The sequence below is a fragment of the Corvus cornix genome, chromosome 1A, assembly GCF_000738735.6.
Source record: "Corvus cornix cornix isolate S_Up_H32 chromosome 1A, ASM73873v5, whole genome shotgun sequence".
Classification (NCBI taxonomy): domain Eukaryota; kingdom Metazoa; phylum Chordata; class Aves; order Passeriformes; family Corvidae; genus Corvus; species Corvus cornix.
The window spans coordinates 44267939-44291925 of record NC_047057.1 but is presented as its reverse complement, the minus strand read 5'-3'; the positions used below and the strand labels follow the sequence as shown (position 1 = coordinate 44291925).

At 41.4% G+C, this 23987-nt stretch overlaps 1 protein-coding gene across 1 annotated transcript in view; it reads right to left on the bottom strand.

Moving 5' to 3' along the window:
* The window catches only part of PLXNC1 (plexin C1), a 70940-nt gene that overhangs the window by 5026 nt on the left and 41927 nt on the right, over positions 1 to 23987 (bottom strand). The window contains exons 18-29 of the mRNA XM_010410946.3: positions 21927 to 21968; positions 21317 to 21441; positions 20567 to 20765; positions 19031 to 19177; positions 11513 to 11690; positions 10194 to 10297; positions 5929 to 5983; positions 4836 to 4867; positions 4640 to 4747; positions 2560 to 2723; positions 1984 to 2131; positions 14 to 154 (exon numbers count right to left, since the gene is read on the bottom strand). Of these exons, the coding sequence (XP_010409248.2) occupies positions 14 to 154; positions 1984 to 2131; positions 2560 to 2723; positions 4640 to 4747; positions 4836 to 4867; positions 5929 to 5983; positions 10194 to 10297; positions 11513 to 11690; positions 19031 to 19177; positions 20567 to 20765; positions 21317 to 21441; positions 21927 to 21968 (1443 nt within the window). The remainder of the gene's footprint in view (positions 1 to 13; positions 155 to 1983; positions 2132 to 2559; positions 2724 to 4639; positions 4748 to 4835; positions 4868 to 5928; positions 5984 to 10193; positions 10298 to 11512; positions 11691 to 19030; positions 19178 to 20566; positions 20766 to 21316; positions 21442 to 21926; positions 21969 to 23987) is intronic.

The window sequence follows — 23987 nt, the reverse complement described above, 5'->3', positions numbered from 1 at the left end:
TTCTCAACCATACCTTAGATTCCTGAGCTAGAAATTCTTCAACCTCTGCAGTGGTCAATGGAGGCAGATCCCTGATGGCTTTGTAGTACGCTTTCACCTCCTTCTTGTAGAGCGGAATGTCCTTAGCATAGAGAAGTTTATTTGTTGGTGCTTCCTTAAAAGAAAAAAATTGAAGCCTTGTAACTTTTCCCAGCACAGAATTCCTAAGGTTCCACCTCCACACAGTTAATTGCATCTAATTGTGTCTGTGTGACTCATTTTTCTTTGCTGTGGTTATATACAAGGAACCAAGGTTATGAAACAAAGATGCAAACCAGAGGCAGGACCTCACTAATAGTGTACTGTGTTTCATGACAGTTGCCATGTAATTATTTCTGTTGACATCAGGAGTGATGACGTTTTGTCCCTCAGACATATTTTTCTTTCTCACTTCCTCCTTACAGGTCCCTAGACCTGAAAGATTGTGAAAGCTGAACCAAAGGCCCGGGGCTGATACCCTATTTACACACAGGATTCAGCAGTACTGCTGAAAGGAAAGTTCCCTGGCAGTAACACCAGAGTCTTGTTAGACATTGTCCTGGCAGAGGTTCCCCTAAATTTCTCTGGTCCCTACTTCCCTCAGGGGTTTGAGAGCATGGAGAGCTGACTGCCAGACACACACAGCCAAAAGGATTTTTTTTTTTCACCCCAGGACTTCAACAATCCAGGTCAGCACTGAACCTACCCGTGAGGTTTAGGCTCATTTGAGGAAATAAGTACTGACACTTGTGATAGGAGCCAAGGCCCCACCTGGAAAACTTATTTTCAAAATGTAAAAGTGGGGGCTGGTAGTTTCCTGTTGAAGTTTTGGGCAATAAATGACACAACCATGTGATAGCTTGTCACCACTGTTTCCAATGTGTGATGAAATAATTTAAATGTTTGTTTTCTAAATGGCTAAAAGATGTTTCAAGATCAAAGCCAATCATGAAAGTAAATACATCTTAGTACTAAAAGGTCACAAGATGTTTACTGTATTGCAAACCTTTATCAGGGTTCAGCACCCCTTTTCAAATAGCTAACAGGAGATGTTTCAAACAATACTTCACAGTGGATGTTTAGCACAGAAACCTAACAACCATGCTCATTTGTAGTTTTTCCATCAAGGAAGTGATGTGATTAGCTTTAATTTATGATACTCACTACTAAAGTAAGATAAATAAGCACATTATTTACTATTTCCCTTTAACAGCTGAGCAGTTGGATCAGATCACATAGGAAATTAGTCAATTTTTATATAAATTCTTTTAGGCTAAAAAGTCTCTAGCCTGTTTTTCTTGGTAGCATGAGCCTGAACAAATGCTTCCTGCTTTGGTCCAAAGAAAAGGAAAATACCCTGGGGGAAAATGAAGTATTTCTGATCTCCAGAGTTCCAGACACTGTACTAAAGAGTTTTTGAATGTAAGATTTCTGAACTTGTTGCTCCAGCAAATAATTTTGCATATAAAAAGGGAGTAGCTAACACATGTGAAAGGAACTGTTTCAAACTTCAGAGGTCTCTCAGTATTCTTACAGCTTCCACTAGCTTATTGTATGAGTCTTCTGCACACTGGTGTGTGGCAGACAAAATTTGGACTACTTATCAAATAATGTTAATACTTTTAAGACCCTTGTTTAAAACTACATTAAAACTTCATTAAAATCTTACAATTTCCACCTCTGCCACATATTGTGTAAACACATTGTGCAGAACTGAACTGCAGAGAAAACAAGCAGCAGGTAACTATAAATAAGGCATTTTTAGATACAGTAGCTGTATCTGTCTACTGGTGAATTCCTCAAAGTCTCAGGAGACTGAGCAACGAGGAATGGAAACCCAGCTTAATTAGGTCCCTGACAATTCTGCCCCCAATATCAGCAGATCCAGGACTTCATCATCTCAATCATTATATAGTTGAAAAAGACTTTGGTTGAGAAATTAGTAGACTGGAGGGGCAGTGTTACCTTCCCCAGTGTCTGCTCTGCGAGAGAAAAGGCATCCATGAAAGCTTGTGCGATTACAGACAAACAGCCATCTATGTGTGAAGTCTTCTTAATATCAAAGACAAACTGGGGATTCTTCAGGATGTTCACCCAGAAGCGAAGAGGAAGACTAGACAGAGAAAGAACAAACATCTTTAAAATTGACTGCTCAAGTAGCACAACTGCTTTAAAATGGTTCTTAATTGCAACTGCACTCATGGAATGAAGCACATTCCTGGGCTGCTTCTTCAAGTTAAAAAAGGGGTCAGGGAACAAAGGCTATGGAACAAACACATCTGTCAGGCACCCAGCTTCAAACAATGCTCTCAATCCACAGCTACTTTTTTCAGAGTGTGAAGTCAGTGTGCAGACTGCACAGACCTGGAAGCTCTGGTGGCTTGTGTTGTATTGAATCAATACACTAAAGTTACTGTTATCCACAAAGCCAAACCACATCTTATTCCCAGACACGCCAAAATCTTACTCTTCTGATCACACATGACACATTCCATCTTTGCAACTACATTTTCAGAAAGCACATGCATCCCATGGGCATACCTGTTGGTTTTCCATATGTGGACCACATCAGGATCAGTAATTTTTTTGCTCTCAGCCTGGGCATCCAAAAAGTCAAAAAAGTACTTGATGGCAACAGGTGCTTTATTGTTGGGTAAACTCCAAATGCTCCTGAAGAGCTTTTCAACAACTGAATGAATTGCAACCTGAAAGTAACAAAGTTAATATTCTGTTATTATTACACGAGAAAAGAATAGGATCTTTTACCTCAGAGAGCTTAGTGTGCCCCAAGACAACCACACACAGAAATTACAATATGCTTGTGGCAAACATTGAGGCCATAGGTTACTGGCAAACAAGACAGTAACAAAAATGAGACTACAATACACCACAGTGAGCTCCTTCCATATGTCACATGTCCTGTTTCTCTGCTGACAGGAGAATTGTGTTGAACTCTACGATAAAACATAGGTGGGAAGAACCACTTGGGCTAATAAAGACAACATCAACTCTTGGGATCCTGTTGCCACTGTTGCTAAAGGCATTGGAATTTGTGACTGCAAGTAAGAGGGAGGTGAGAAAAAGCAGTTTAGCCTGTTTCCTAGAGCACTGGTCTTCAAGGTGCCATCTGTGACACGTGCTCAACACGTGCTCATCAACACTTCATAGCCAAGTGGCTCTGGCATTTGATCTAATTCTAGGATAACAGCTTTGGGTGCTATAAGAACACACTAATGTTAGAGAGAAGAACTGAAAACTGGGTATTTCTGATACAAAAGGGAAGATATTTGGCGCACTAAAGGAAGGGTTTGGTTGCTGCTGGACTCACTGACATAGTCACAGAGTATTCATAAGTAGAGGCAAACAAAGCAAAACACTGTTTTGTGCTTTTTTTTCTTCACATCTGTTCTGAAGCTCAGTTCGGCACAATCTTCTCTTGACAAGAAGGATTTAAGCATATCCCAGGGCCTTGATGAATACTGGCCAGTTCACTTCATGTGGTAAACTCTCACAATTGTGTCTGTGTGCATGTATGGGAGAGAGGGGAGCAGAGAGATGGTGTGATGCAATTGCCTTTAGTGCACAGCCTATCACGAGAGGAATTTCACAGCTCTGTTGTTCAGGGCAGTGTCTTACTTTGGAGAAGGAGATGATTAATTTAAAGCCCTTTAAAAGGACTGTTTCTAAAGAGCCTGAACTTTTTTTCTGTATCTCAGTCTTCCACCATAAGACATTACTGGTTTACTCCAGCAGTTCCTGAGGGCTCATGTTAGTTTTCGCAGGTAATGAGAAATGACCAGTCTTCACTCTCACTTTAGGGACTCTCCCAAATTACTTCAGATGCTATCAACAACCTAATTAAATAATGATTGATAGATTTTTAAATGCAAGAAGTCTATAATGATCATCCCTTCAGGCCTCTTGCACAGCTCTCAGTGTTGTGTGTCCATTAATATTTAATGCAATATGCTGTTGCAAAGAGTTTTCTAACCATTTTGAGTAAGTCAGAAACAAGATGACGTTACTGGAGGGAGTGAGCAGGATTTATTCCTATGGAATGCACATTGTATAAATTAGGTAGTTGTATTATAAATCCTAAGGACCTTGCTTTTAAAATTAATCTGGTTATTTTGAATGCTTAATCTGAAACCCTAACAGATTATTTCATTTTATGGGCAGTATTTTGTGAAACTCAGGCTTCAGAAGTTGTCTCTAAGCTGGGCAAACTCTAGAGCAGAGTGAGGAGATTGTTGACTGAAAGCTGTCATTCCAAAAGGGTTCATTCTCACTCTATGGAACTCTGTGGTAAAAACTCACTTTCCATAAGCTAAATAACAACCTTTTTTCTTTAACCTGAAAAAAAGGTTGTGCTTACTGAGGAGATACTATGTGTAATAGACAATTTTAGAACCCTAGCGTTAGAAAACCTGAAATGTGTCTCTCTTTGCAGATGGTCATAGCCATAGTTAGCGCAGTGATTTTTTATATGCTACCTTTTCATTTAATATTTGATTTACACACAGGAAGTCTGCACAGTTTCTGGTTTAATTTGTGTTTCTGTTATGCTAAACTAGCCAAGACAACATCAGCCCTCCCCCAAAAGAAAGCCTTTACAGTTTACCTTGGTTGACAGAAGTTTTGTGAGATACATTTCTTTCACTTTGAATTTTTGCTTTCCTTTGTGACCTGCTCCCTTTACATCTTTGTTTGCTTCCGAGTCTGGTAAAATCTGTCATGAAGAGATTAGAGAGATTACACAGATCCAAATACAGCTCAGTATTAAATCTACCACTTAGCAGTGTAATGACTCAACTCACCAAATGACAGTGTTCATCTGAGTAGTCCACATCTAAACAACAAAAGCAGAGAGCAAACAGCCATTAATGAAACACATGGCTACAAGCTTGTGAGTTCTGCTGGTCTCTGGGCCATGCAACAGAGTGCATCCAGAATGCCCAGCAAGCCGTCAGTGTCATCCTTTCCTGCCTGCAGTGTGGGGGAAGCCTCTGAGAAATGCACAGGCCCTGTGCACCTCCCTAGTGACAACCTGTAGCTTGAACCACTAAGGTACAGCATCCTATCTGCTGCAGGGGTAAGCTGGCAGCAATCACAGCTCCTCTGAAGGGAGGACAAGGTAAGATGATTGCAGTGGTTTAAGTCTCTAAGAGTGCTGAGTGCAAGTAGGCTGAGGTCAGGCTTGAATGTAATGGCTGGGAACAGACAACCTCATTTTTGCTGAGGGAGAGGCCACCCCAGTGAGATGAGAACGTCTCTCCTAACACTGATGATAAGGAAACACGTGTTAGGAGTGTGTTTTTTCACAGGGGCTACAGAAAGTTCTGCCCTCATCCACCAGCTGGGTGGGAGCAACCTGCGTTACAGGGCTGGGTGAGATGAACTGACCTCCTCTGTAAGCACCCTGTATCTCCTGACATGCTGTTGAGACAGCCAAGTCAGAGCTTTCAGAAACACAGTCAAGAGAATAAGGAAAATTACCGAAGAGTGGGGGTTTTATCACTCCTGTCTCTGGACAGTGCAGCACTATGTCTGTGATGCACAGTTCTGGGCACCAGGGAGAGGCATGTTCCCTGGGTTGGTTTCAACAAGTCAGCGCTTTGTGTCACCTGGGCTCCCCTGTCCTGCTTTCCTGCCTATGAGCCTGTATCTCCAAGCAATCATTTGCTGAGGACTGTAAGCCCTTCTGTCCTTCTTTCCTTTGCCTCCTTTCCTCCTTTTAGGCTCACCATGCCTGCCAGAGGCCCAGAGCCAGGGCTCTTCACTTGGCTCAAGTATATCCAAGTACCCATTTCTCTGACCTCCAACTGACCAAGATACAATCTGTCACAGCTCAGTTCTCTGCATTCCCAACCATTCCACACAAAAGTTAAAATAGGTTGCAGTCCCTGTTACCTGATCGGCTATTTGCCTTCTTTTTGAAGACTTTTATGGTTGCTCCATTTGAAATCTGAAAGCAAAAACAAACATCATGCTGAAACAAAACTGCTTAGAATTCATGAAAGCCTCAGTTTCATTTCCTCTGTCCCTCAGCCCATGGCAGTGCAGGGCAGCCCAGCCCACTTCATTCTCCCCACAGTGTGCACAGCTTTCAGCAGGCAGCCAGGGCTGGGCTTTCAGGCACGGGCAGTAGCTGCACTTTGTCAGGATTACCCAGCCAGGTGGGAAGGCACCTCTTCCAATGCACCAGCCTTGAAGACCTTTCCCTTCCTTCGATTTTTCTAGTTCAGCCCATATGTGGACGTTGTCATTTTCATGTACTGCTCTGTGCTGTTTCTGGCACCCATCTTTCTATAGATTTCTCAGGTTAAATTCTCTGGCTCCAGTGCAATAGGATCTTATGGGAAGGTGAGGCAGGGAGGTGCACACAAAGATGAATTCTCTTCTGGTCCCCTTTCTTTCAGCTCAGTCTGTTCTACCTGTGTCCTACGGAGGGGCAATTTTGAGGGTTTAGTCTGGTGCTCCCAAGAACTATTTTCAAACTGAGCAAAATATTTATACACAGTAAGATCAAGATCCTTATCTTACCATCTTGGGATTTCTAGGAAAAATCTACCTCCTCCTTCCCTGAATTTATAGTGCTGCCAGGATGTTACGCATTATCTTTAAAACAAACTGGCAAGCCATGCTTTTATTGTCAAAGAGTAACTAAAAAATGGCTCCCACTGAGAACTACACCACTGCTCTGCTATCAAATGTTGAGTCTTGCCAAGTGCTAGTGTACTTGCCTCTATAATTACAAAAACAACCGGCCAGTTCTAGGAAGGGATCTCTGCCAAAATAATTTAAGTGTTTTTTAAACCTTGGCAGCCAGCCTGGTGTGAGAAACCAGTTTAAACATTAAGATACTCTATCAAAAGCTGTGTCTTGTGCCAAAAAAATCTGCACTTACATTTGCTCCCGGAAAGTAAATGCAATCTATTTTATAAGTAAGATTTTTTTGCAGAGATTCCATCTATCACACAGAGTTTCAGAACTATTTTAGATAGCACAGAACACTTGAAAACTGCACTACAAATAGGAATATGCTCTAAGGCTAGCCTGTGAGGTGATACAAACACCCAGACAGTCCTCCTACTTGGCCCTGAAGATAGATAAACAGGAACAGTGCTACCCAGCAGCTAACCCCCTCCTGGAGAGACGTGGGCAACATGCTGCCTCCATTCCCTCCCCAAGAAGTAGGAGGGCAGCTCAGTGCTGAAATGTGTTGGCTTCTGTCCCAAGGGAGATGGGCAGAGCTCAGAGGGAGAACAGTGCTTCCTTCTGGGAATCAGAGGCAGTGCTGCAGTGCAGCCATGACCAAAGCCCACACTCTAGGTTTTATTTTTGGGACAAATTATGCTTTTAGCAGTGAGTAGACCATGCTTTCCTTCTTTGGCATGACTGCAGCAGCCATACTTGCTGTTTCTTTCAATGTGATCCAATTAAAAAAAACCACCAACATTACAAAAACCCCCTTCTTTTTGCATCTTGCTGTCTGAATCACTTTTTGTGGTGCGCTGCTCCCATGGACACCTCAAAGTATCTTTGCTTTGTCAGCTGCATTACTGAGGGGGACAAACAAAGAGAGATCTCTTCCAATCCACACAACATGGAATACGGCTACTTTGGAAAACAGAAGGCGTGGTAGTGTGGCTCTATGGCTCCTGTTCCCCAGGCCTCCTGTCCTCACTGTAATCCAGTTCCTGTCATTGAGCTCCCGGGATCACACATTCAGACCTGCTCTACGGGGCTCTGCTTGCTCCTGGAATGTGTGATACTGGTATCAGTTGAGAAACTGGAGATCTGTGACCGGACAGCAGATCTGAAAGTGACTGTCTAGCTCTCTTCTTGGGTGGGGAACAGGATGTCAAGATAATTAGCAACTTTCTTGTCATGGCTTGTGGTTATTCTCATGGAAGTGATAGTACAGACCTCATAAATAAACATATCAGTAACTCTCCTAGGAGCCAAAAAATTAGACCAAAAGTAGCACACAGGCCAGAGGCACATGAGAGTCTAACACAGTGGATTTTTTTCTCTTCACAAACACTACACAAAAATGTAAATGTACCATTCTTGCATATTTTAAAAACCTGTGTAGAAACTAAGTCTGCTTTTTCAAGATTGATTGGTGACTCTGGGACCTTCATAACACAACCCTAATGCTCCAGTGTCTTAAAAAGATTTGATGGTACTTCCTAATTTCAAACATCTGGTTCCTTTCTAGCATGTAAGGCTGGCAAACAAAAAGAAAAATTACAGGCATTGTTGAAATGTAAGTCGGAATTTGTCAGGCAATGTTACTGCCCTCACAGTGTGTATGCAATGTTCCTTCTTCTTGCTATCTAGACACTTTTACAATCCTTTTTGTATCAATATGCATACAAGAAAAAAACCAAGATATGCTAATGGCTAATACTTGCCACTAAACTACTGCCTAAAATGCCACTGAGCTTTTGCCTAAAATGTACATTATTTTGTCAGTGCCAGAAAATGTGAACGAAAATATCTAAGAGACATGCAGTACAATTTCCATAAGGCAGCTGCTAAGCTATAATTAGTGTAGTTACAGCTTTGCAAAAACAACTGAGCCTCCTACCTAACTTGCATCTGCAAGAAACCATTGCCTGCAGAAACCTCAGACAAAACAAGGGCTGGGACAAAGATACCCAGGGATGACAGAGACCAGTGGAGCAGACTTATTTGCCATGAGGTCTGATACCCATGAGCCACGGCCCAGATGAGCAAAAGGCTGCTGGGTAAAAGCAGGGAGCACCTGCAATAGCTGCCTGTGGTAAAGAGGGCAGGTACTGCCACATTAGACAGAAGTTCAAACACCTAATCTGATTCTGATACACTGACCTTTGCTGCACAGGCTCAAACTGCAACACTACAATGTCCTAATTTGTACAAAATCTCTACAAGTGGAGTGGAGGAGATCACATGTTCATCTACAGATGAGATTCAAGACGGGCACAGGAAAAGCCACTGGATGGTGACTCTGAACATCTGGGTTCACTGCTGACCCCCATGAGGTAAGGAGAGCAACAAATGCCTACAGAAATCTGTAAAGTGACTCCAAATAAGCTTGCTTCATATCTAAGCAGCCTTGTCCTCTGCCCAGGCTACAAAGTCCTGCTAGGAGTCCTTGTTTCTCTATGGATGGCACTGTATTTGCTCATGCAGACAGCAACATGTTCCGTGCTGGCTCAGGTTCCTGAGCACCATACTGCATTGCACAGCACAGACCTACAGCAGCGAAACTTCTAAATAAATAAAAATTTATGAACATGTTAAGAGCCAGACTTTCAAATTCAATGAGGCATGAGGAAAGATCTCTAAAAGCACTCAGCACGATAACCTCCATTTCCAAAATCTATTTGTAAGCATCACATGTGAACTTCCATATCACCTGAGGCCAATCACCTGCTGCACCCTCTCCTCCAACATCTCACTCTCTATTTTGACTGGTGTCACTGAAAACTCCTTAGAGAAGTAATGCTGCTTGCTACACTTTCACAGCGTGCTACACCCAGAAGGGCTCTGCCACCAGTTGCAGGTTTTGAGTGATGTTGCAAGGATGGACAGATATTGCAGCATTGCAAACAACTGCTTTATGGGTACAACTGGAAGCAGAGGGGAAGACTTATGGTACAAGTGCCAACAGCAGATGGAAGCACAAACAGAGAGAGAAAAAGGGGAAGAGACTGACACAGGAGGTATCAAGAAAAGAGAGAGAAAAGCCATCAATCCTTTTTATTCTGACTTGCAATGAGATTTCAGAAGTATCAATACTGCCTGTTCAGATAATCAAAATATGAGGTGGGATGAGGTAAGCAGTTGCTCATGGTACAACAAAATCTCAACAGCAGAGACTCAAAAAGTCCCAAGGCAATGTTCATAGCTGGAAATCAGATTCTGTTTTAAATGAAATGCTCAACAGAAGTAACAGTTTACATGGTATGTTTGAACCAAGCAACCCAACAACAAGGAAACCTCTGAACAATAACAGAAAACATGACTCATTGGCAAGAACGTTGTGTGCCACACAATTCTTTCTTTCTGTTGATGACACTCAGCTATGTCTTCAAGATCAATCGAGATTCTGCTGTGCAGATCACATTTGAGAGCTGTGGAGAAACAGCTTCTCAACTCATTGGTCTGGCTTCTGTGCTTACCTCATAATGGCCGATGGTATTTAGCTTCCTTATCCCATCCTCCATCACCTCTGAGGAACCATCAATATCTAACAGTTCTCTTTGCTGCTCCTCAGACACAAGTTCTGCAGTATGACAGCAACAGAAAACAGTTACATCCCAATGGCATTCTCACCATACAGATACTTGTAAAGAAAAACAACACCTAACTATTTTTGGACGAGGGACTCCCAACTGAGCTGTTTCTCTCTATCCTTGTGCTAGGTCACATGAAAGTGGTTTTGCACTCCCATACTTCTGATTCCTTTTCTGTGGTGATTGCCTGGGTGGCTTCCCTTTCAGCAGGTCTTGGTGCTTCACTTTGTGTTGGTCAAGGCAGAGTTTTTGGAGGTGCTTTCACCTAATCACTATACTGCTGCACAAGTGTACCCTGCTGTTAAGGTTACAGTGGGACTAGAAGAAAGGTTCCACAAGCCACTTCAAAGAGATCACTAAAATGAGCTGCGCAAGACTGCCATAGTACTTGTGAAGGGTGGTCAGGCACTTGTAAGGGATACACACACCAGATATGAAAGCAAATTGTGAACACTTGCCAACACAGAGTCTGAGAAGGTGAGGAAGGATCGACATCTTAGGGAGCAAGGCCAGCAGGTGACAAGTGCCAACAATATAGAGTTAGTTAGGTTTCCTACTGGAGTACGTGGGAAGTGGTAGGGTGCTGGCAGCTACAGACTTTTATCTGACCTTGGGCTCTTGAAAACCCAACAAGGAAAGGTGGTTTGACTCATCTGCTGGAACAGCCTTATTTACATCTGTAGATATTGTAGGTAACTTTGTGAGTCACAGGCAAACTATTATATAAACCTAATCTGCCTATAAATAAGCTTGTTTGAAGGCTCTTCTGATCAAGGGCAATGTAGGCCTGTAGGAAGGAAGGAAGGAAGGGAGGTAGGAGGAATAGTAGATAAGGACTAAAATACTTGATAATCATGATATATCATCTTATCCACTAACAAAATGTAACAACTGGCTGTACTAAGGTGGACGGGCCAACCACCTTACTTACCCCAGAAAAGGAATATAGGAATTATACATGTATAATAAATAACATCTGTTTGTTAACTGCAATGCTAAAGTCCTTGCAGAAGTGAAGCAGATATAGCTCAGTGTTCTAACTGGTAACATAAATGGTCTAGTTTTTGCCTCGAAATTCCTCACAAAAGCTATGTTCTGTATGAACTCTAAAAAGAATCAAAGCCAAAGGTAGGCATTCCTAACAAGAAAACTCCACAACAGACCAGTAAACTCCACGAAAACACAACACAGCGATATCCTCTTACCAAGACCAATTTCATCCAGCTGAAGACCATAGAGAAAGCCATTCTTATTAAAGAAAGCCTGAAGGCTCTTCTCCTTGGCTTGGCCTATGGTGTCGCAGTCCAGAACATTAACTTGAATAGTTTGGCAAGCATCTCCACTCTCATTCTCTGGGATTTTTTCAAAGATAATGTTCACTGTCTGGGGAAAGAAACACATGTTAGTCTGACTTACAGGGAACACCTGGCATAGGAAACCTACAAACTCCTGACAGATTTTCAGCACCCAAGAGATTTTTAGCTTATTTATTATTAAAGTTATTTTAAATAAAGATTATTTGAAGGAATTACACAAAGAAGCATTTAGAATTCTTCCTGTTCAAAAAATCAAAGCTATATCTATAGCCATGTATTTCCAAAAGTGTATTTTGTCTTCTGCTTTTGTGCAAATGTATTTCAGTGAATTAAAAAAAAACAAGAGATGAGGAAGAATTACAATACATGTTCCAAAGAAAAGCAGATCTTTTATGTAAAATGAATGCCTCAACTGCAAAACTGTAAGCAACAAGAGATCTGATAAGGTTGTTGAGTAAGTAGTCACGGTAAGCATGATTGATTCTGAGTGGATAGAAAGCAGTGTTAAAATGCCTATTTACACCAGCAGATTATGCTGAGTGCTTTATATCACACAGAAAGTACACCTCCCCTGGAGATGCCAGCGTCTGTCTGGGTACAGCCGTGTCACTGGAGGCAGCACAGACAGGGCTGCTACAGAAGCAGTGAGAAGAGAGAGCATCTTGCAGCAAACAGAATCCGAAGTGGTACAGATCTGCACTGTGTTCTGTTAGGTATTATTCCAGGTCAAACACCCATGTCTGGTTACAGCACCCCTGCCCTTTAGCTCACAGCTACTCTTGGCTGGGACACAACTCCCCTGTTAGGCTGCACACGAGCTGAGTACAGGCTGGAGGGAGGTGCCAATGACACTGAGCCACCATCTCCAGGGAATGGTTTTTTTTGTCAGGTCATTATTTCTGATCAGGTCAGGCAGATTAATTGCTAGAAGGCAGGGAATAAGGGATGAGCACAGAATTGCAAGTGCTGAGCAGTAACAGCAAAAATTTCCAGTGCCACAGCCTGCTCTGTGCAGCGAAATCACTGTCCAGCTACATGCATACAGATGTTCTGCTGGAGATGTCTTGGAACAGAATTAAAGTAAGTGTTTTAGGTGCCAGCACTTGACTGCAAGTGGCATAGGAAAAGAAATGTACTCAAACCATTCTGGCTGTTGAACGATTCTGGTATAATATTCATCTTCTGACTGAAATGAGAGGACTGCAGGTGTGACTCTGTGAAGGACTGATCATTAAAACAGGAAGGAAGTAAACCATTTTTTTCTCTGCTGTCATGTGAAGGAAATAACTTCTGTCCAGGTTGTTGCAGGGACAGCTTTTCTCTCTTGTTAGAAAAATGGGTAGTTATTAATAGTTGTAGAATGGTATTTTCTGCTTATTACCCAGCAAGAGCAGAAAATACAACATGCTGCTGGTGAAAAAAAGTAGTCCAATGCAACATAAAATAACTTTAGTGTTTCTACAGAAGCAAAGCGAGTATTAAAACCAGGGCTGCAAAACTATGAAGATCAGGATTTAAGAAAGACTAGGATGTAACTAAAGTAACAAGGAATAACTTGATCAGGACATCGAGATGTTTAATTGTGAGGAAAATGAGTCCATGGAAAGGACAGACGGAATGGGAGACAAGGATATGTGGGAACTGCAGAAGGAGAAGCAGACTGGACACCATGCCTCAGGTTGGGATTTCATGCAGAAAATTAGTGAAAAATATATTGGCACAGCAACGAGGGAGTCATGCTTGGTTAGGCCCACAGACCAACTGAACAGACAGCAGTCCTGTCCTTGACTATGACTGCCCTGAGGTGATGGTCTTGTAGGATTTAAATGTGGACAGGGACTAACTGTATTTGTCCTTGGAAAACTCATTTTAATCAGCCTTTGCCCCTTCCAGTCTCCAAACTGATCTTTCTGAAGCAGCTTTCTTGCACTTTAACTGATGTTGATTTAGCTCTTTGTCCTTGGAAGCATTCCTTCCTTTAGATGATCCTTTCCTTCTAACATTATTCCTACACTGCAATATTCATGTTCCTGCTCCTGCTTCATTTTCTACTCCTTTCAGACTATCAAGAGGAACTGTCTATTTCACTTTTTCCTCTCCTTTTCAGCATCTACTCTCACACAAGTTGCACAAGAATGTGCAGCCTCTTCAGTCATCAGCACATGAGAGTCCTCCCATCCCCACTCCACTTGCTGTAGGCTGACAGGACTGCAAAAAGAGAGTAGTCCTTCTTCATATAGGTGGAATACAAGTCATGTATGGACTCCTTAAGTGAAAGTATCCACAATGTGAGGATAATAGGAACACTTTATAACTCAAAGAAGTGGTCAGCTGGGAAAGAATATTTAAAAATATTTAAACACATAGAAGTCTCTAACCCATGAGAGCCAGATGATTTTGCTGATATGATTTCCTGCAGGAGTTAATCTTAAGTGATGAAGCAATTGATGGGGAGCTAGGAAAACCAATTATTGTTAAGTTGTCCCTCTGCAGCTGAAGTTTTCATAAATCAGATTCAACCTGTCTGACAGCACAATCCCTGGCTTTAGAAACCATTAATCAGAAGCTGACAGTCACAATCACTGCATTTAGACACAAAATGTAGAACTAGAAAAAGAAACAGAAGTTATTGTAAAATTATGAAAGCCCTTTTACGATCAGCTCTGGAGGTCAGAAAATATATAAGAGAAATCACAGGAGGATACGTGAAAGTCACAAGAAAATATCATCAAGCCTTTTCTAAACTCCCTCACTTTGCAAAGGAAACAAAAATACTGTTAACTTAGAGAAAGGTTCAGGAGAAAATTATAGGACTTGGTTCAAGCTAGTAGTATCTAGAGACAAGACTTAATGCACTAGAAACTAGTGACAGCAAGACAAAGTCACAGTATTCTTCAGAAGAGTTTTAACATGGGTTGCAAGAATTATTAAAGGCTACTTAAGAAGGTGGCACCTGCAACTACTTGCATAGGAACTAGCTTGGAACCTAGCTACAAGACAGGAGTAAACTTAAAAAATGTATCTTCACACATGCAGTGACAGAAATAATGACATTTGAAGAGAGTGTTTGCAGATGGCTTTTCAGATTTGTAGTTTTCTTGAAAATTAATTTCACACAATGAATTATTTAGCAGAGCTATTAATAACCATAGCAGATAATAGATGTGGTTTAATAAAGAAATGAGATAATATCATATTTTATAGAAATAAAGAACAATAATCTGGGCTATTCAAGGACTCTTATTACCCTGTTATCTACTCAGCTATGAATCTGAACAAATCATATTTCCATTTATCAGTCAGATGGGAAAAAAACGAAAAACCCCTTTTGATTGGTGAAAGACAATTTCTATAAAGAGTCAGTACCATGATGTACCACATAACAAAACTGCCTTAAAACTACTCCTGTCTCCCAGACTATGAAATACAATGAACAGGAAAAATCAGACTGATTGCATGATCCTTCTGAAGGAGCCAGGACAGTTAGCTGTGAAGAGGTTATAGAAGAGTTAGCCAATTGGCACAGAAAATGCTGCAGGAGTTAAATTTAGGTGAGATGGGCACTACACAAAGGAAGGGTTGTGCTGTTGATGCTGCAGTGTATGGTAATCTGTCTCTAATCCAGAGGACTCTCCTGTAGCCAACATCTGCACTGCTCACTTCCTAGTGAGGGTTGCTGTGTTCTTTTCTGCTGACAAAAATCCCCATGTGTCACATGCTTTTAATAGCTTCCTTATCTCTCACAAAGTGTGACTAATAATACCACAACCATGATGTCTTATTAGAAATTGGTTTCCTTGTCTCTGCTTTACTCCCTTACAGCCCTCCTACTTTTTTTAACACCCTTCTTTTAACTCATAAAGCAGTTCAACACTTTAAACAACCTTCCACTATGTGGCTTTGCTTCACTTTTATTAAAAGGCAGTTGGCTGAACAGGTGAATTGGATAATTTCTTTGCATCTAAAAATGCAAACACATTGCAGCAAGGAATTCAACAGCCCAAATACCTTTTTTAAGACAAGCAGTGATTATTCAAAGGAATGCTGGAGCACCAAGTCTACCGCAAGAAGTCTCCCCTGGTTTCCCACAGGAGATATACCACTGAGAACGTCTCCCTTTCCAGGCTGGCATTTTCTATTCCAAATGAAACTCTTCAGTGAAATGCTAACACTCAGCTGTGGAGTACACTTCTTCATCAGTCATTGAGCAAATTATCTGCCGAGGGGTGCAGCTGCTTGTCTGCCTGTGAGAAAGCAGGCTTGCTTCCTCAGCCTGAGGAAAAGCTCCATGACACATCCAAGTCTCTTTCAAGGCAGCTTTATTTCTCAGTACTCAAATATAAGCACAGCATGAAAGAGCACAGCTTCTCAGCCCATACTTGACCAATGCTTTAAGAAGCAGCTTTCCTTCCTTCAATTCCTCCACTTGAGTATGTACTTCAGCAGCCCATCTCTGTTCAATACCCCACCCTTTCTAGCAGAGAGGGTTAACAGTAGGGCATTGGGTGATCTAAGGTCTGTGGCCTTTTCAAAAAAGGCATGGGGCCCTGCTAGGGAACAGCTCTAATGCAATGCAAACACAATATGTTTCTTGGTTCTCTTTTTTTCTGGTTACAAATGGCCTGAATTTTAAAAAAACCTCTCCTGACCTGTGGAACTTACCCTGATTTTTAGGAGCCTGTCTGTCTCCTGCATGGAACTGAACTCCCAATCCTGAAAGGACATATTCTCATGCAGAGCACCTACACCCTTGTTTGTGCCCTGATACTGATTTGAGAATTGAACTCCCTACCAGATGTATCCCTGCATCTTCAAGTGCCTACACAGCTTAAAAAAATCTGGACACCAAGTGTCTGCAGATTTGCTTCACCATCTCTATATCACTCTCTTTTTGGCTGTATTTTTATGCTTTGCTCTGGATAGGTAGACTTTAATGTACTGCTACTGTAGGGCTGGGGAAAGGGGCAAAACAAAATACCAACAAAATACTGCAAGACTCAGACTGTTCCCACAGTGAGCAACTGTGCAAATGCATTTGAAAACTCAGATCAGAATTTATTCCATTTCGAAAACAAAACCTGCAATCCTTTAGGCAGAAATGTTTTTCCACAGTAAGGAGAAAACACTTGGTTCCCTGCCTGTAAGCTCACAGGTCCTGCATGTCAATGCAGTGCATGTGAAGTGGTGTTAGTGAGAGAAGAAAACAGACTACTTTCTCTTTAGCCACCTGTTAAATGCTATTTTTGAAGGGAAAATGTGTACAGCTGGCTTGCTTCTCCAGCACAGAAAGCCTCACCACTCCACCTAAGTCTCTTTCACAGCACAGTTTTAGCTTCCAGCGTAAATCTCAGATAAACCACCAAACAAAACAGTTTCCCAGTCCAGCCAGAACCACAGTCCTTGAACTTCATCTCTGCAATTTTATTGCAGGATTCCTCTCTCCTTTTGTGATGGTTTTAAAGGGAACATTCAGCACTTCTCAGCTAAGTCCAAGGAATGCTGCACAGTAACGGGGGAAGCTGACCTGTATTAACCCTAGAGCTTTATCTTTAGCTATTCAAAAGCAGGAATACAAAGTACACAGGCAGCAAACAAGGTCCAAGAAGGGCTGTGAGCTCTCACTTCCCCATCCATCTGCAGATAGTGTTCCCCAGTGACAGCAAGTCCTTCAGACCACTTACCTTTTCTCCTCTTCACTGCAGTCTGACCACAAGACCCTATCAGTGACTGCATGCATAGAAGTAGCTCTAGAAAAAGTATTTAAGGTTGTTCAGCAGTTTCAGAGTCAGCTATGCCCCCCAAGAGGCTCTCAATTTGAATGTGTGCTATAAATTAGAAATGTCAACTAATTCCACAGGACCAGATGTTTCTGTGCAGTCTACTAGTAACAGGCATATTGAGCTTGCTTCAAAATTGTTGCTCTGCCTCACTACTGTGTTTTGCATCCTGTGGGTACATAGAGCAATATATTTAAATTTACTCTGGACCTCAAATACATGCCAGAATGCAGCACGCAAACAAGGAAACCAAGGATCTTGGATTATGCATTTGATTTTTAGCCACAAATTTCCTTCCAAATGCACACTCTGGTAACTTAGCTTAAAGTACCTTCAAATGCAGCCTCTAACAACAGCTTTGTAAGAAGAAGATTTGACTATTACTTTATCAGTTTGAAGTTTTCAGTAGAAGATGACAATTCAGAAATGATTTACAGAAACGTTGCCATTTCAGTGAGTTTCCTATGTGGCCCAGTGAGACAAGTCCAATGGACTGCTGACCAGCCAAATTTTCCAGGGTCATGTAGTCTACTCCAGTATACGGCATCTCAGCATGTCCAAGTTCTTGCTTCAAAACAGAAGATGGGCAGACCTGGAAACTTCAGCCCTACCAGAGACTCAGCATATGGGCTCTGAAAAAGACTGAATCCTCCTCCAAAACCACCAGCACTTGCCCTGTCCCTGCCATGGCCATTGCTGCTGGGCAGTTTCTGTTCCCAAGGTGTGAAGCCCACTCTTCAGTAGCACTTCTCATACTCCTCATTATGTCAGGTAACTCCAACTGGAAGCCAGGAACTAAGAAGCAAGGAAGCTACAAAAATGACTAGAAATATACATTTTGAAGTTCTCAGACCTAAAATCACTTGAAAATTCTGGAGCAGAAGAGTGCTCTGGCTATTCTGAAAACCTTTTTCAGACCTCCTACTCTAAAAGCCACAATTTTTACATGCTCCAAAGTGCAATAATCCTGCTATCCCTTCTCATCTCAGTGTCAGAATGACGATCAGAAATCCAGCTATCAAAGATGTTTGGGTGTAACTGGAAAACAGGAAGCACTTCTTAGTTGCTTTCAGAAAGGCAAAAAATCTATGGTAAAGTTCAGAAGCTTAGCTAGACTTCTTGTTTTTAACCAAGCAACTGAAATCCACCATGCTGTAACCTTGCTAAATTGAAGCCAATTTGGTGCTAATAATATGGAAATCCACAGCAAACTATTGCCTAAAGATTAGCCACAAATAAACACAACAGAAAAATAAAACCTCTGCCTTCCATTCTTTCATTCATTGGTAAAGTGTAGTTTAGTTTAAATTTTAAGCACATTTATATTTCTGTAGTATACTTTAAAATAAGAAGGATTTTTTAATACTCCGAGACTTCATTAAACCTACTCTTTGGTGATTAATGCATGCTGTGAAGAGAGGGGTAAGTGTTATTTGTGAAATGTTTATCAGTGAAACACCACCTAGTTAAACGCTTAGTGTGTTTTGAAACTTTGTCAGCAATAATAATTTTACTATCTGGATACTTAACTACTACCTTAGTGTCTTAAGAGCCTTGTTTTAGCTTCTTAGAAACAGAGAAAACATTACAGCTGTCTGTGCTTGGAGGGAACACAAGCTGGCAAACATACCACTGTTTTGAATTCAGACACTTGCCACAGCAGCCAGTCTTCATTAAGAGTGTACAGGGCTTTGCAAGTTATTGCATCAACGGGTCCTTTGTTTATCCTCTGATTGAGGGTTGTCACCAGCAAATAGAAAGGTTCACCAATTGTCTCCTAAGACAGGAAACAAATCAAGAAACGTTTATTTTTGTAATCATTAAATGAGCATGACTAACTACAAAAAAATCAAGTGTAACAAATGGTGTTATTTTCTTTTAAGTAACTCATTATCTTGCAATTAGAAAAGAAAATCCCTCCGAGCAGATTTATCAAGTTATTTGTTTAACCTCCATCTTTTGCTTTTCAGTGTGAAAGTCTCATGCAAATAGCAAGGGACATCTGGAGTGAGTGGCAAGATAGCTCACAGCCCCTTGCTGTGCACAAGCACACTACAGACAAGCTGCTCCTACTCCACCTGGCAGACACTTCCTAGTTCCACCAAAGAGTGGGTGGGGGGTGAGACATGCACATGTTCACATGCATACTTCAGCTACTTCTTGCATTTTCAGTCTTGTGAGAAAACAAGCTAATAGTTTCCTATTGAATTGGTGTCTCCCCTTTTTGTCTCTGAAAAATGTCTTGGGAGCAAGCTGGTGGGACTTACCCTGGTGTATAAGCAAAAGAGGAAATGAAACTGGGGCTCTCCTGTCCTGCCTAAACCCCAGGCCTCAGGAATGCACCTGAGAAAGGAAGGATGTATCTCTATTTCCATGTGACACCATTCCTGCAGCCTGGCTAAGGCATCTCACTAGCACAGCTCTGTAAAAACGCCTGGTGTATCGAGAACATATCTCTGACAGTTCCTTGGCACTCTCCTCAGTTCCAGGAAACCAGTGTGAGCTGCTGAGCCTCAAACAATTCTGCTGCTGTATTAATGCAAGCACTGATGAGAGTGATACCAACAGTGTGATAGCATCACATTGATAAGAGAGACAGGAAGAGTAACCTGGCAATGAAACCAAGAACAAAGTGCTATCAAGTTACTAAAATAAACAAACATTAAAATGAAACTAAAAGCTTGCTTTGTTTTCATTTGAAGTAACTTAGTTCTTGAAATCTGCAATACTGTTTGGAGGTTGAAAAGTTTGGAGAGGAGTTTTGTTTTCCAAAGGATGGTATTCCTTAAATCTCCATTTCTTGGAAGCTTTCCAACAACTTGCACAGAAGGGTACAGCTGCATTTTAACAAGCGTTAAAGTCTTTTAGTATGGTCACAATACATCTCACTGGGCTGAAATGTCTGATATGAGAAGGAATATGCTGGCATTACAAAATTACCCAAATCTTGGCCAAATACATGACACAATCATTGCTTGGAGATGTGCTCTTTTCCTGCATTCCGTTGATGACAGCCAGCTAAGTCACCTAAACTAGAATAGTGCACACTCATAACATTAAATGCCAGACCGAATGCTTTAAACTGATCTCTCTAACAGCTCCTATGGAAAAAATCAATTAAAGAAATCCTCTGCATATCTTACGTAGTGAAAAGATGTACACGTACCCGGAGAAATCCAGAAAGGCAGACAGACATCCAGTTTGTCAGCAATTTTTCTACCACAGATTCAGTTCGTCTGAGCAGGAGCTTAGGCTGCACATTGCTTGACTGCTCCATCAAGTCCCTTGTCAACACTTCCAAAATATGGGTCAGATAAACTAGCTTAGTTTGTAATGCAATAGTCAAGAAGGATGCAAACAAGCACCTGTGGGGGAAAAAAAAACCAAACAAGAATGCTGTAATTTTGGAATTTCTCTTCCCAGTCATCTTTAATAAATGAAACACACTAGTGCTGTTCATATCTTAAGTTCTCCCTCTTCAGGCACATAAACTGTCCAGTTCTCTACAAAAAATATAAAAAATGCAAGTCCATCTGCTCTTGTGATTATTTTTTAAACACAGAACTTGTGTCTCTAAATTTAATTCTGCAGAACAACACCTGCTTCAGTGACAGAACATTTCTAAACTGTAGAACTGTTGATCTAACTGCAGGAAGTGTTTACAGTTTTGAACTGAGCTTTCCTGCTCCTTTGCCTCTTTGTTTATACGTACAAACATTCCAATTTCTCTTTAATTGCTTGTTGTAATGGCAATGTTTTTTCTTCCTCAGTGTGTGCAGATGGAGAAGGAAAAATGCTCCAGAGTACCGCAAGCTTGTTTTGCAAAAAGGAGAAAACACATTTGTGTGCTACAATCCATGTTGTTTTTTCCTGCTAATTCTTTTTCTTGAAGATGATAAGCATAATCATACTATACCTGTCTTTCACAGAGAAATTTTTCTGCTTTTCAAGGGTGTGAATGAGAGTAACAAGAAAGTTCTTGTTACAAATTAAAGCATGCAACATGTTGAAGCTTTCATCCTTGCTCGTTTGGTCTCTGCTCTGGAATAGTTAAACAAAAATAAGCAAACTGTAGTTTGGCTATGAGATGGATTCTTAATGCTTAGAAAAAATTGAAAGAAACATATGGGATAAGATCCTGGCCTCATTCAAATCAGTGGGAATTTTGCATTTATTTAAGGACTCCCAGGATTTTACCAAAAATGCATTTGTGTTTGTGTACAACACAGAATATACACATGCAGAGTATACATTTTCTGCCCTATACACAAAGCAATGCCAATAGTTAAGTTTGCCCATCATTTCCCAAGATGAGATTCTGTTTTATTTAAATAAGTCATAATACATATTGGTAAAAGCATCTTACACTTCAAACTCTTTTTACATATAAATCCATGTAACTCTCCTCCTGGAGGAATGGGAACATACTGAAAATGCAAGCTGATGTGTTCTAGGACCACACTGAGAGAAGGGATACACTCTTGAAAAAAAAATTAATTAAAGCATATCACACTACTTCAGCTTACCTGCGGCATTTCTTCACTGAAGATGGATGCAAAGCCTCCTGACTAAAATATAAGGGGATATTTATCATTCATAAGTACACCAAAAGTTTCTAACACATGTATGTTTAACACGCCAAGCAAGTTCCTGATACTACTTGAAATAAAACAATGGAAATGCCAGTTTCTAGAGCAGATACAACATAAAAACTCTACACAGTAACTTCTGCAAAGGTGCCGCCAAAAAGGTGCTGCCAGAAAGTGAACTCTAAAAATGACCTGGTATCAACTTCAATGTTCTGTGTGTGCTACTCAGTGCTGCTGAGGTGCACCAGCACAGCAGTCAACCAATGCCCCCCAGGAAGAGCTGTGTATCACTGTCATCTGCAAGCGTGATGGCGTGCAAGGGGTGCTGCAGGCTGCACCCTTCCTGGGTGGCAGCGATAGCCTTTGGTATACAGGGCTGCTGTTAACCAAGTGACACTTCAGCTCAGCTGCTTCCATTCATTTCAAGGCCCTTTATGAATATTCACTAATGAACTCTCCAGGAGGCCCATGCTGTCACTCTCCACGGAGACACAGGTGCCACCACACATCCAGTCCTAGCAAAAGCTCTCACACAAAAGGAAGCCCTCAGTTCTCAAACACCTTGTCAACGCCTCTTGAGCAACAAACTACACTATTTACTGTCACCTGCTTTATCTGTGATGCTGGCGGCCCCTAGTTTCCTTACAGAATCACAGAATAGTTTGGGTTATAAAGGACTTTAATGATCATCTAGTTCCAACCCCACTACCATGGGTAGGGTTATCTTCCACTGGACCAGGTTACTTAAATACCGGTCCAATCTGGCATTGAACATTTCCAGGGATGGGGCACCTACAACTGCTCTGGACAATCTGTTGCAGTGTCTCATCACCCTCATCACAAGAAATTTCTTCCTTATGTCCAATTTAAATTTATCCTCTTTCAGTTTAAAACCATTAACCCTTGTCCTGTCACTACAGGCCCTGGTAAAAAGTCTGTCTCCATCTTTTTTATAAGCCCCATTTTAATTGAAAGGCTGCCTTCCTTTCTAAAGGCTGAACAATCTCAGCTGGCTCAGACATTCTTCATAGGAGAGGTGTCCCAACCTTCTGTGCATTTTCATCACCCTCCTCTGGACCTGCTCTAACAGGTCCATGTCTTTCTTGTGCTGGGAACCTCAGAGCTGGATGCAGTGCTCCAGGTGGGGTCTCACAGGGGCAGAGAGAAAGAATCACCTCCTTCAGCCTGCTGGCCACGCTTCTCTTTGATGCAGCCCAGGGTATGACTGACTTTAGGCTGTGAGCACACACTGGCGTCTCACATCTAATTTTTCATCTACATACCTGACTTTTCATCCCTCCCTTTCCTTATTTCTCCTATTCTCTTCTACCCTACCAAACCTTTCTTGCTCTTCCTCCAATGGCTATTCCCATTTTTCCAGATCTTCTTCAGCAACCCTAACACCAACTACCAATAAAAGACACACACACATGCGCACAGAGTGGAAGAACCAGAACTGTGTTAAAGGTTAAAAATATTTGTGAACAGGGAAGAAGCATGGTAGCATTAAACCAAACAATGTGTGAAATTGAGGGGAAAACAGAAATAATAGGACAAATTTAAGATGCAAAGCAAAAATCAGGCTGAACATCAAGAACATTTTAATAATAGATATAACATGCAGTTAACACCTATAAGCATTAAAAGCTATTAAGCCAGATTAAAGATAGAAAATTGAAGCAGTGGGAAGCAAGACTCTCAAAATAAAGATGGAGTCCATCATTCTCAATTTTAGCTATTGGAGTCCCTCCTTAAGCAACTTGTCCCATCCTAAGGGAGGCGCCTCAAACAAACTGCACAAATTGCCTTCTTGCACTGCCCATCTCTGCACTGACTACAGAAGATGCTCAGTGAACAGCTTCAATTTCCATGTTTAAAGAGCTTAGATTAGATGAGACAAAGCCCATCAATCAATCACACTGGAGGGCACAAAGAGTACAATATGGACATCATTCAAGCACATGCGGTTAGTGAAGGAAGTGGTGGTTTGCCACTTTG